This window comes from Ptychodera flava, chromosome 18 (genome assembly GCF_041260155.1).
Source record: "Ptychodera flava strain L36383 chromosome 18, AS_Pfla_20210202, whole genome shotgun sequence".
NCBI classification, from domain to species: domain Eukaryota; kingdom Metazoa; phylum Hemichordata; class Enteropneusta; family Ptychoderidae; genus Ptychodera; species Ptychodera flava.
This window is the reverse complement of record NC_091945.1, coordinates 9,062,650-9,077,070: the sequence shown is the minus strand read 5'-3', so window position 1 is coordinate 9,077,070 and position 14,421 is coordinate 9,062,650. Positions and strand designations below refer to the sequence as shown.

Here is a 14,421-nt window from a genome sequence, read left to right as displayed (position 1 = left end):
TATGACTTTATTAATCATAATCATAATTTATTAATAATCATAATTATCAAAACAATGGAGTTTCCAGATGGCATTTACACAAAGTAGACGACATTGTGTGTATAAAAGTTTTAATATTCTGTACCATTCATATTAATAATTATTAATATTCATAATTATTTTTTATGATAATAATAGGAAAAAATCATCACAAATTATGCCTACTGGACCTGTGAAAATGATGGTAAAAATCCATAGTTTGTCAAGAAAATTCCTAACAATGCGCAATATTTTGGAAACAATCTTTGCTTTATGATTTCAACTTGCCACATGAAATGTGGAGTTCCCCCCCCCCCACCTGATTACAAGATGAATACTCCCTCATGCGCCATGCAAATTGATGTGTGGTCAAAGTTCACCAGCCCTATCACCTGACATGATACGAGAACTTTGACCCGACCGTGGCGTTCATTGGGGACGTTTAGGCGTTTTCTTCACTGATGTAAAGCTCGTCAACTCGCCAATCAACGTACCGTCAAGAGAAACTGTACGGTCCAGTAAGTACAACTGAACAGAACGGGTATTACGGTAGCTCTGCGTACGATGCTGTGCGTTCCCGGCCTCCCACCACATGTGGTGGGACGCCGGGAACACACAGCATCGCGACGCTACGCAGGGGTACATGGAACAACCTCTTTTGGTATCTCCATAGTATTATTAGCCTATCTAGACCCTATTCGTCGCTTTTGGCCTTCGTCGTCGGGGACGAAGGCCGAAAGCGACGGATAGGGCCTAGGCTATGGTATTATGGGTATTGCAAAGCCAGTCTACGATAATTTATGTAATGCCATAGTTTATAGCTGCAATAATAGTAGCCTTGGTGGGCTTTGGGCCTCTGTGGACACCAGAGTCTGTATGTCGTGCGACCCAGCCCACCAAGACTACATGCAGCTATACACCATGGTAAGTTGCTGTGTGCGACCCAGCCCACCAAGACTACATGCAAGACCTTTCCAGGTGTCGGAATCAGGCGTATCTTCCTGGCACACCACATACGACACATTGGAAGCTGCAAAACAATCACAGCTACAGGGCCGTACAGCTATAGCTGCAGTACTGTAGCTCAAGATTTTGGCTGGGTATTTGGGCCTGGTTTTGGTTCGACCCAAATACCCAGGCAAAACCTAGAGCTACAGTACTGCAGCTATATACATGTATACAGAGAGCACCGGCGGTAATCTGTGTCCAGGGTCTGTGTAAATGTTTGCTGCGGATCCGTAGCCCTACCACTCCCTTTGCTGGTTCAACACATCCGCAGCAATGTAAATGTTAGCCCTGCGTACAGGTCTGTGTGTTCCCGGCCTTGTACGGCCTGTGTGGAGGCCGTACAAGGCCAGGAACACACAGACCTGTATGCAGGGCTATATACATGTGTGCTACCTTTAAGACTCAAGCATGCTAGAAATCGGCCAACCGTAGGCGTTTCGATAAAAGAATGTAGAATAGATGTTACGTAAACCATGATGCATGACACTAATATGGTCTATTCAGTGGACAGAGCCATGACTGCAGGCAATGAGAGAGAATATAATATAATGATCTGGCTATTCACATTGCTTATCAGCTTGAGTGACTGTTTAACCAAGCAAACACTTGCACTTTGTTGTGCACCCATCATCGCGAAGCGTAACAGCCGCTACTGCTCAAGATGATCATCGTTAGGCCAAATATAAAAACATTTGGTACCATATATGCCTCTGAAAAATGGGTAGGTAGGTCAGTGGATTTGTTTTCCCCTTACTTATTAGCTCAGATGCATAAAATATGGTAAAATTTACAGCTCAGATGCATAAAATATGGTAAAATTTACAGAACTGACATGAAATATGTTTTGAAAATGAGAAAAACATGTAAGTCAGTGGGAGTCTTTAGGGTTGCTTGGATAACAGGAAGCACACTTATTTTTTTATTTGACAGTAGCAATCTTACAAATTATGATTACTTAATGTGATGTTACATACAGACATCAAAACGGTCGGACCGGACAAATTGCCCGGGTGTACAAAGGTCAGTCCGCGTCCAGTTGTGGTGTGGCCGTGGAGATAATTCACGGGCTGTTTGACAGAAATTTATTGTGAAGTACAATGTACAGGTCAAAGTTCAAGGCAGTCCAAAGGTGTATTCATCATCCTCATTATTGTTTTAGGCAGCACCAGAGTTCTGCCATACCTATGACCAAACCTCAACTAGGACCAGGACAGAATCAATAGGATGAGGGTTGGTGCAACTTTGGTTAGGGTCGATTTTTAGTCCCCACGGACACCGTCCTGGGGGACTTATAGGTTTGGTCATGTCTGTGCGTGCGTCAGTGCGTGCGTCAGTGCGTGCGTCTGTCCGTTCACGCAGATATCTCAGAGATGCAAAGAGTGATTTCATTCAAACTTGGTACAAGGATTACTTCATATGTCATACAGATGCATGTCGATTTGTTTTGTGATACGATCCAATATGGCCGCCAGGCGGCCATTTTATTACGATTTTTTCATGTAAAGAGCCATAACTCAGACATGTTTCAACCGATTTTATTCAAAGTTGGTACAAGGACATCGACCAATGTCATAGATATGTACATTGATTTTTCTGTGATATGATCCAATATGGCCGCCAGGCGGCCATTTTATTACGATTTTTTCATGTATAGAGCCATAACTCAGACATGTTTCAACCGATTTTATTCAAAATTGGTACAAGGACATTGACCAATGTCATAGATATGCACGTTGATTTGTTTTGTGATATGATCCAATATGGCCGCCAGGCGGCCATTTTATTACGATTTTTTTCATGTAAAGAGCCATAACTCAGACATTTTTCAACCGATTTTATTCAAAGTTGGTACAAGGACATTGATCAATGTCATAGATAGGCACGTTGATTTTTTTGGTGATACGATCCAATATGGCTGCCAGGCGGCCATTTATTACGATTTTTTCATGTACAGAGCCATAACTCAGGCATATCTCAACCCATTTTATTCAAAGTTGGTACAAGGACATTGACCCATGTCATACATATGTACATCGATTTGTTTTGTGATACGATCCAATATGGCCGCCAGGTGGCCATATTATTACAATTTTTTCATGTACAGAGCCGTAACTCAGACATGTTCGACCGATTTTATTCAAAGTTGGTACAAGGACATTGACCAATGTCATAGATAGGCACGGTGATTTTTTTGGTGATACGATCCAATATGGCCGCCAGGCGGCCATTTTATTACGATTTTTTCATGTAAGGAGCCATAACTCAGGCATATCTCAACCCATTTTATTCAAAGTTGGTACAAGGACGTTGACCCATGTCATACATATGTACATCGATTCGTTTTGTGATACGATCCAATATGGCTGCCAGGCAGCCATTTTATTACGATGTTTTCATGTACAGAGCCATAATACTCAGACATGTATCAAGCGAATTTATTCAAAGTTGGTACAAGGAGATTGACTAATGTCATACATATGCATGTCAATTTGTTATGTGATACGATCCAATATGGCTGCCGTGCGGCCATTTTGTTACGATTTTTTCATGTACAGAGCCATAATTCTCAGGTATATCTCAACCGATTTTATTCAAAGTTGGTACAAGGATATTAACCTATGTCATACATATGTACGTCAATTTGCTTCAGATATGATCCAATATGGCTGCATGGCAGCCATTTTGTTACAATTTTTTCATGTCCTTAGCCAAAACTTGGGCACATCTCAACTGATTTTATTCACGGATTTTATTGAAACATAGTACAAGGACATTGACCTATGTCATACATATGCACATTGATTTGTTTTGTGATACAATCCAATATGGCCGCAGTGGTGCCATTTTTTTTCTGAATTTTTCATGTCCGGAACCATAACTCAGACTTGTATCAAGCGAATTTATTCAAAGTTGGTACAAGGACATTGACTTATTTATACATATGTATGTCGATTTGTTTCACGAGATGGTCCAATATGGCCACATGGTAGCAATTTTGTTATGGTTGTTTCATGTCGAGAGCCATAACTCTGGCAAGTCTCAACTGATCTTATTCGAAGTTGGTACATGGACTTTGACTTATGTTATACATATACGTGTTGATTTTTTAAACAGTAAGATCAAATATCGCTGCATGGCTGTGATTTTGTTACAATTTTCGAATGTACAGAGCTATAACTCAGACATATTTCCACCAGTATCATTCAAGTTGGTACAAGGACATTGACCTATTTCATACATATGCTCGTCAATTTGTTTCACGTCATGTAGCAGTAACATGTCAATTATTGAAGTTTTGTAAGTAGGCTGATATGTCAAGAATACTGCATCAAATTCATGAAATTTTGTACAGATGTTAAGCTCACATTGCTTTAACATTGAAAAAGACATTTATCAGTGTCATTTTCATTAATTTTTAATTGCATAAGTAATGAACTTTCCTAATTAGAGTGATATAGCCACAAATTATACAACGTCAAATTTGATGAACACTTGATACAGATGTTGATCTCATAGTGTTGTAAATACTGCATCAAGAAATATGGTAACAGTGATAATCTGTTAAGTGTTAGGATTGTATGCAAAAGTGTTTACAACATCCTGTTGATTAATTCCTAGTTGACTCATTTTATGAACTTTAGGATGGTTGCCTACATTGGTTTTATGTTTTCATCACCATGGAACTCATTCTTGGCCATTGAGCACCATCTGTATCGCAGTATTTTTATCACAGACCTAATTAATGAAGATGACTCTATCCTCTCTGAGGACATGTAATCAAAGTACCCATTAACAAGTGGGGACTGTGTCATCAACGATGACTTGTTTTCCAAGCAAGTGTTCGTTGAAGGACCTTTACAATTTGTGCAAGCATTAGGGGAAGGGCTAATACTTTGCATGGAACTCTTCCAGGATGAAATGTGACTCGAATATCCAAAATATGCCTTTCACCCATACAAAAATTAAAACCTCTTTCAGTCTTTGTGCTGGCAAGATATCACCAAGATGGCCCAATTTATTTATGTCTGTCAGTCACCATAATTGCCAAAATCAACTGTGCTTGGGCATAATCCTCAAAGTTGAATCATTAATTCCATCTTCTCATGACTGCACTAATGTTCCAATCACATCATTGTTTAGGAGTATTGTTCTCATGTATAATATGAATCAAACGAAAGTGATGTTGGCATGTAAACAGTTGTATACGTCAACGGTTTACCCATTTATAAAGACTCTTAAAAAGAGAACATCACTACATATATTGCTGTTCATGGGTGATAATTTAAAACCAGTAATAGAATATGAGCCTTTATCTTCTTCCTTTATCAAAGATGACTACATCTCTTCCATAGACATTTTCCATTTATATCACAGACAAAGCAATTTTTGTCTGTGTTTATGGGCAAAATGATAATAGCTTATGTGTTTCCTGCTATATGGCTAATCATTTATCGTTAAGCTTTATCTAAAAGTTGACTCAAAACGCAGCACGTTGCAAAATTTACTGAAATGATATCATTATAATAGCTATATGTTAATTGTTTCTATATCTGGGGGGATGAGCACTTTGTGTCACAAGTAATCCCTGTCATTTTCTGTGTTGCAGAAAAGTTTATGCTATTATAGTATTTCACAGTGCCGTACAATTTTAGCTTTAATTTTTAATAATTGTTAAAAAATAGTAATTATGACTTTGATATCGTAAGAGGCATTAGCATGGAAACAGGGAGGGTAATGATCTTTGTGCAGGAATTTTAAGGGAAGGTTACCATTTCTAATGCAAAAGTTTAGGGGAGGGCTACAATTTTCCATGTATCCAGTTTTTGAATGGCATCAGCCCTCCCACCTGTTAATTCTCTCCACGCCCTTAGGTTAAGAATTCGGCCTTGAGTTTCAAATTGCTCAACCTACAACAACCTTTATCACGTTTTTGTTTGTTGATAACCACACAATAGAAAAACCCCACTTATTTGCTTATCAAAGTGCTATGAATAACTACCGAGTTAGTTAGATTTTCGTATGCTCTTAAGTGTACTATTAGTGTAGATCGGGTTTTGCCATTTGATCTTTAAATGTAGCTTGGTAACACCACTTTTTGCATACATTAAAAAAAAACGCTTCTCATGCCATGTGTCATGTGAAAGTTTTGATAAAATGGCAATATTACAAACATGGTAGCTGGCATACTACTCGCAAACTAATGAGTCTAGCTTATACTGCAATTCATGAGCGTAATTTCATAACTTATGTCGAATATACCATTCAATACAACTCTTATATAGATTTGATAACACGACTTTTTCCGTCTCGTATCATCTGCGTCAATTAGTGATGAAGGTGGAATCCGTATTAGATGGCCGGGTAGTTCACTGCACTTTTGATGACCTTTTGCACCATGACCTCGACGAAAAAGGTGAGACATCAATAGTCGATGATTTTGTGGTAGCAGTTGTCACAGCTTGGTTCTTTGAAATATGATCAGCGTGTTACATTTGACCTCACAGCCAAAAAGGTCGTGTTTTAGTCAAGCAGTTAAATGTCTGGTGATGTAAGCCTTTTACAACATTTCCAGCGACTTATATTGTGCTGATGGAAACAGTAATAATGATGATGATGATGATGATGACGATTAATCGATGATGATGATGATGATGATGATGATTATGATGATGACGATGATGACGATGAATCGATGATGATGATGATGATGATGATGATGATGGTGATGATGACGATGATGATGATGATGATGATGCCATGGTCGTGCTGAACATAATGTTGTTGGTAATACAATTATGACTCTCGTCACTGATTACTGTCATAATATTTTTTTCACATTTCTGTCTTACCAACAAGGTTATCTCACCCTGTGGGACCTGTCCAAAGTTTTCATGGAAGCCAGGGTTACAGGATGGCTTATTCACGATCAACACGGTCTTGCTACAGCTTATCAAGGTGACCACAGTCTCTTCATCCGAACACAACGCATCCAGATCAACCCGGCTTTCTACTCTAAGCTGTCCCCAAAGCTGCCAGTCGTCTGCACCGTCCGTGTTCTTCACGTTGGCAGGACGTCACTGGTGCTAATACACGAACTGATGGTGAAGAAGACCGGGGAAATGGTCGCAACCAGTCTTGTGCAGTATGTTTTCGTCAGCCGTATCAATAGACGTTCTATGCCCTTACCAGAAAGTTACGTGCGGGTACATGATGACCTGACCAAAGTACCAAGACCTAAACTGCTCGAAGACTTTCCTAGATTTCCGACCAACTCCAGAAATTTGTACCAGTATACAGTCATTGTACCCGAGGGTGATATAGATATGAATAAACACACCAATCAATCGAATTATATAAAATACTGTCTGGAGTGCGCCAGGTGCGGGGCCCGTGACCGAGCGTATTCCATCCTACGCAAAGATCCGTTAGAATATCAAATCAGAGATGTATCTTTACAATACATTAGCGAGTCAGTCATTGGTGATCGGTTGTCGGTAACTTCATGGGAAAATGAGACTCAGCCAAATTTGCTCTATTTTACAATCCGCAAGGAAGAACGGGAAATTCTAAACTGCTCGATGACCTTTAATCTATCAAACTTTCCCGCGAAAATGTGAACTCCATGCAGATGAAAGATCCAAATTCATGATAGAGTGGCTACGGACAAGGTAATGTGTGCCGGCAGAATGGAAATCCTACACATCTGTTGATTTTTCCAATACGTTTTACATTTATCTGGAGAGAGTTCAGTGTGAATGTAAAGTACACGAGAAATCGTAATTACGTAAAAAATGTACAAAGGCTGTAAAATTACAAAGAATGTTCAATTATAATGGAATGTCCAGGACTGTAATTTGTAAATGCAATTCTCCAGATCGATATCGATTATCATGATTAATATGTATATATCTGTATCCACGATCACAGTGCCACGATGTACTGGTTCAGTAAAATTAATAAAAAACATGTCGTAAACGATTCTGATTTCTTGTTGGTGTTACTTGATTCCAGTAATCGCCTCTCTGCCCATTTCCGATCCTCTGCTCTACACTTTTTGAACCTATGAATATGACTAAAGACAAGTACACGACCTGTAAAACCTGATCTGTGTAACACAAATAATGTTTATAACACACCTCATCCGCAGTCTGTCTTCTAATTCGTCAATTTGATAGTCACTTTTTGTGCTGATCCACGGAAACGACGTTATCGGGAACACATTTGTCGGAACTGTTGGGAGGGGAGCGTAGAGAGTGTTTTCGAGCGACGAATCTTTCAGTCTATCAGCCAGGCATCAGTTCCGAAAAATGGTAATGTTTGACTTCAAAACGACATTTTGCGCAGGAACTGGAATGTTAACAAAAATGTCGTCTGCGGTCGAGTGAAAAGATAGTCGAGAAATTCCTCGGTTTATCCTACTTTCTGAAGAAGAACTGAATGCTCTGGTTTCCAACAAGGACTCGAAACAGACGAAAACAATAATCAAAGGTGCCCTGAACGTTTTGCAGAAGTATTGCGATCCTGTCGGGAAAACCTTCCTTGCCGAACCACTCAAACATTAAGCTTAATACATGCGGCAAGTTTTGTGTATGATACGTTCTTACTAATGACTGCGGATGAGGTGTCTTATAAAATACATATTGACTGGCCATGAGGGCAACAGCATACGTCTTTAACCCCTCGAGCCTGTGAGTCACCCCAAAACAGACTTTCCCTCGGTCTTTGGCCTCGGGAAACAGTCTGTTTTGGGGTTACTCAAAGTCCCGCGGGGTACCCTGTCTGTACAGACGTATGCTGTTGCCCTCTTGGCCAGTCAATATGTGTATACTGAGTAATATATACTTAGTCAGAGGAGTCGTGCAACCCAATCATATATGTGATGAAATGTGTGGTGTATTGTATGCAATTTGCCCGTCTTATTCAAAAGATTTCAGAGTCCCTGTATAGTGTGTTTCAAAAGGAGTACTAGACTTGCTCCAAGTCTGTGGGCATTTCAGTATCAATCATAATAAATTGAAGGACTGAACAACAGCAGACCTTCGCGCTAATGGTAGGCTGCTGCGTAGATCACGGGGTGAACGCCTTGGCCCACAGGCTTGTGGCCAGCCAGTAGTAACTCAGTTGCCGAGAAAAGCCAGGCGACTTGGGGCCAGTCTAAAGGAGTACCTGTAGTCAGTGTTTGTCTTCGACAGCGTCCGTTAAGTTCATCTCTCGCAAGTTTGTATGCTTACACGGGGTATCGAAAGCAATATTCGTCTGGGAGTTGTGATCGATAAATACGCCATTGACGGCATGCCAAGTGGAGGGGGGGGGCGCTACATCCTTGGATTTATTTCAGTTAATGTGGGGGAAGCGTACGCGCGTTTCGACAATAAATCCGAGGCTTGGATGTCACTTGTTCAACATATTTCAGTTCTTTTATATCCTTTGGGTTAGCAGACCCTTCATCGACCGAATACTGCAACCAACAGCGTCTTGTGGCAAATACTTGGGACGGTCTTACAGCAAATGACACGCCACAGTTTATTGCTTAGGAGGCGGCCGCCACTGTGTAACACTAGGAATGCACAGATCAGACGAAGAAAGTCGGTGATAGTGGCAATATATGGACCCTACATAAGACAGCCGACTTTGTGCACTTATGTACTACATTCACTTCGTCACATTCGTGTTTTTACAATGTAATTTTTGTGACATCTTCAAGGATTAATTTTTCTTTACAATAGGAATGAAATATATTATTTCATGCATAATTTATTACCAGGTATCATTTAAGCTTATAATACACATGTTGAAGAAAGGGCGATTTCAACCCGTATAGCACTGTGGGAAGCACGGATCTGTAAAGGAGAGCTGCGAGTTTGCCTACAGTTCATTCATCTTTCTGTACATAGCTTTGTTTGCCCACCATGAAAAGTGAGTAGTATGACAGGTGTACTTTGTAACATGTAATCGACGCCCTTTATCAAGGGGGACCATTGGGTAACGTGTACAGGGGAGTGGGCAAGTGGCGTCTGCTTTCTGGGTGTACTCAAAGTTGCAAGGTTCGAAATTCCTGATCAGATTTTTCAGTTTTACCTAGAAAGATGGCGCTTGGTTTTCTGAACACTGTCTTGCATCTGATTATGGTATGTTTATCCCTAATATTTCAGTTCGTCGGTCAAGGTAACACATTCAGCAGACATGAAGGTAGAATTCTTTGCGGACGGCAGGGTGGCCCAATGTACTTTTGATGACCTTACGAACTATGACCTCGATCAGAAAGGTGAGACAACAATTTTTTGCAATTATATTAACAGCGGTTTAGGGGAATTTTGTGTATAATATGACCAGGTCTGAGATAGTAGTCGGAAAATGAAGTCGTCTAATACGATGGATGACTACTTTATTACTTAAAATATAATTCCTTTGGCAAATTTCAAAGTATAACTCTTACATTCAAGGTTCTATAATGTTCGTGAAAAGTAACAAAAAAGATGACGTATGCATGCATATATGTACTCAAAATTGAAAAGGAAAAATATTGCAGTTTATACAGCAATCAACAATTTGATATTGACCCATAATTTGACCCTTTCTATGTACAGGATATTCCAGCACATTGGGGCTGCAAGACGTTCTACTGGCATCACGATATCTGGGATGGTTTGCACATTTTGTCGAAAAATATGCCCTCACCTCCCAGTCCCTTGGAATATTCGTAAGAGCGCAGCGCCTTGTGATCCACCCTTCGTTCTACTCAAGATTTTCTCCAAAACTACCAGCAATGGACACTCTTCGCATTGTGCACGTCGGGAGAACGTCACTAGTCATCAGACAAGATCTTCAAATGAAAGAAGCCGGTGACTTAATCGCTACCGCGTTTACACAGGCTGTTCTTGTGAACCTAAATACACGGCGTTCTTCGCCCTTACCGGAAAGTTACACTCGCTCCTTCTCAGATGTGATGAAGCTTCCCAGACCAGTTATTTTCGATGATCAGCCTGACTTTGAGACACAACGTAGGAATCGTTATGACTACAAAGTTGTCGTTGCCCATGAAGACACCGATTTCTACAAACATGCACAATATGATTCCTACATTAAATATTGCATCGATTGTGCTAGGTTTGGGGCCCGGCAACGAGCATACTCTGCCATTCAGGATGACCTGTCGGCGTATTCGATCACAGAGATGTCCATTCAATACTTGAACGAATCTGTCCTGAACGATGAACTGTTGGTGACGTCATGTGAAGACAAGAGCAACCCTCACAAGATACATTTCTCAATCAAGAAACATGGTCGGCAAATTGTGCTGTGCACAATTTCTTTCGGCGTAACAATACTTCTAGCCAAAATGTAACGACAATTACATTACTTGTCGTAGTTCAAGATAGTGTTTCTTTACTGTTAACACCATACTAACGGAAAAAGACGGCAAACCTGTGCGGCATGGCACTTCGCATCTTTCATGAGCGATACTTGAACAACTCATAGTGGAAATTCATTTCATTATTAAAATGTATCTGAACAGAATTGCATTGACAGTTGTGAAATTTTCAGGGCCTCAGATCGAACTGAAATGAATATTAGGAATCAAACCAAGACTACAATGGCACAGTGATAATATTGTATCTTGAATGTAAATATGTGCCGAGTGAAAGCACAGCTAAATGAACGTAATAATCAAAGAGGACTGATTCGTAGGATTTTTGCAGCAACGTAGATGAAGTGAAATCCACCATTAATAGCATTATTTAGCATATAATACCAACATCATGATGGATATCGGGAATATTTGATCCAAGAGCGCTAACATGAAATTGAAGGGCGCAACAATAAAAGGTTAGATTACAGTATTTTGTTTGCTAACATGAAAGTGTCGACATTTCTGCAATGTAATATGTGATTTACAATTTGTACATTTGATGAATGCTTAGTAACTTTATCAGTAATATTTTGATTAATTTCTGTTTGATATTTTGTGTAAAGATAGTGGATGCTTCGAAATCGGAAGACAGTTTTGCCCGACCTCTCCGTTATTGAATCTTTGATATCATTCTCTTGAACAACTCATAGTGTTCGGAATGAAAAACAACATCAGATGTCACTGAGCAAATTTGGTTCTGGAGAAGCACATTTTCCTATATTTACCAACAATTCAAATTCAAAGTGGCTGCCATCGTTGTGTGATGTCGCGGAAGGGAGGGGGGGGGGGTAATTTTCCATTTTCACAAAAATTAGCGAGTGAAACTCCAATAGCTTCAAAATGAGACCTCGCATGTGGTAGATCAGAAAAACACTGAAAGTTTGAGAGTCCGAAGAGGACAAAATTATTGAAGATTATCGGATAACACGCTTGCTGTTACAATTTTGAAGTTAGAGTATAAAATTGGATGGAATTGTTCCCAACTGCTGGGAAATAAACGCCAACACTGTAAAACAAAAAGACCACGTTGCACGATTTAATGCCTACAGTACGTGCTAGTTTCCAAAGGTTGACCGTGATAGATGTCAAGTGTGATCTTCATACGTAGTTCTGACCGGCCTGGTGCATACACTTTTTTCAATGACATGTCATATCATTAATATCTATAATACCTTGATGACGGTCGTCTCAAATCAGTTGTCTTGCCTCCCGAGATAATCTCTGCAGATCACATACTTAGCATTGTGATGTTAAGTTTTACCTCCAGCACAGACCTTTGTAATCTACCGGCAGTGGTTCTCATGGGTCCTTTCACCTCTATTCTTTTAGAACTTCGACCGCCCTGCGACTTTGGAAAACAGTCCCGTAAATCAAATTAATGTCTTTTATTAGCTCCCATTTGCCATACATATTTAGAAACTGGTAGGTTACCTGGTTATATGGTTGAAAAAGTCTGTATGTGATATGTCCGTAGTATGTATGTCCGTACGTAGCAAAAACCCACGAACCGCTGCACATGTTAAGCTGATTTTTGGTATAGTGTTGTCATATGTGATGTAGATGTGCCGTTGTTAAAATGAACCTGTCAGTCTTATAGATATGCAAATTAGGTAGAAAAAAGGCAAAAATGGTCAAACATCAAGAACTCAGGAACCACTTATCTGATCATTGTATATATTTGGATTTTAGGTACCTTAGGCCACACTCATTTAAACAGTATTGATTTGATGTCAATATTGGCTGCTTTCTATTTTTAATGATTTTTTCCTCCATTTTTGTGCAATTTTAGTAAAAAGCTCTTCTTTTTTGAAATAAATGGTCTAATTGCTCTAAAGTTTGGTATGCCGGTTCCTTGTGATGACCAAAATAGGATTCATCGAAATTATGGTGAAATTTGTATTTTGGGGCAATTTTTGCCAGTTTTGGTAAAAACTCTTCTTGAAACAGTATATCCAATCACTTTCAAAGTAGGTGCAAAGGTCATTATGAGGTGGATCATTTCATATTGCTGGGGTATATGATTGATTTGCACTTGCAGTGGAATTTTCTCAGTAATCATTCTGTAGGAATGCAAGGTCATGTGTGTACTGGTACTCAGTATTTTTGAAAAATGGAAGCACACAGTGTCACCGACACTATTTTCAATTGCTCTCCTGCTGGCTGACCTTATGTGAAAGGCAGATAAGAATATACCGGTGTTGGCGTCCTGGTAAATCATAAAAATGTCACAAGGAAGTCTAACCATGGTTAGTGCTACATGCAATTCAACAAACCTGACCTTTGTACAAAATCATTATTGACGTGCAAACTGTATTTCATCTGACCACACTGTAAACATGAAAGCTGTCAAACAATCCATCATGCTTTTTTATCACTTGAAGTTAAAAGCTACACAAAAAATTTAAAGAAGATTACAACCTGACTCCCAAGTGGTTACTTGCTAAATCGAATATTTTGTTTACAGAACACCACATGCTCATTCTGTGTCGCAGTTCACAGAACACGTCACGTTACGAGAATATGAACAAATGTAGCGCTTACTGACTCGAAAAAGTGACATTAGAGGCTTCGTTTGCGAAGACCACTTTTTTGGAAAATAGCATTTTGAAAAAGTCTGGTCACGTGACCATATCGGAGTGATGTCTGCCGCAGTGCAGCTTTTGAACAAGCGGATGGCTAGAGCACGAAGAGCGCTCTCTCAGTCAATCCAAAAGTGATGACGAGAGCAGTAGCTGTACAGACCAGATCGAAACACATTACGTGACCAAGAAGTTCACGTACCAAGCGTACCGACGAACAGATGCTATGGCGAGAAAAACGTTGTCTCGATATTTGGCCTTAATTTTTTCTCGTTCTTAACCTATCCACGACAGTCACACTCAAAATTAATGCTATCTGTTGAAACTTTTACTGTGAAACTTCGTCACCGAATATGGTCTGTGTAACTGTTTCAAGCTGTGTCCTTAATATAATTATAAAAGTTA

The 14,421-nt window shown here is 39.7% G+C and overlaps 1 protein-coding gene and 1 long non-coding RNA gene across 3 annotated transcripts; both read left to right on the top strand.

Moving 5' to 3' along the window:
- The first annotated feature begins 501 nt into the window (after positions 1–501).
- Positions 502–12,457, top strand: LOC139116781 (uncharacterized). Its single transcript, XM_070679434.1, has 3 exons — positions 502–536; positions 10,179–10,291; positions 10,614–12,457. Exons 2-3 carry the CDS (start codon positions 10,210–10,212, stop codon positions 11,369–11,371), a joined length of 840 nt encoding a protein of 279 aa, XP_070535535.1. The 5' UTR covers positions 502–536; positions 10,179–10,209; the 3' UTR covers positions 11,372–12,457.
- On the top strand, positions 850–8,004 carry LOC139116782 (uncharacterized). 2 transcript variants are annotated; one of them, XR_011548377.1, is made up of 3 exons: positions 850–942; positions 6,356–6,439; positions 6,883–8,004. It is a non-coding gene; the product is annotated as an uncharacterized lncRNA (long non-coding RNA). The 2 variants fall into 2 exon arrangements; XR_011548378.1 differs by lacking the exon at positions 850–942 and adding an exon at positions 1,604–1,747.
- Positions 12,458–14,421: the final 1,964 nt, after the last annotated feature.

Coding starts and splice junctions, on each gene's coding strand:
- LOC139116781 (XM_070679434.1), top strand. CDS start 10,210: ATGAAGGTAGAATTCTTTGCGGACGGCAGGGTGGCCCAATGTACTTTT. Junction 10,292..10,613: donor CTATGACCTCGATCAGAAAG/GTGAGACAACAA, acceptor TTCTATGTACAG/GATATTCCAGCACATTGGGG.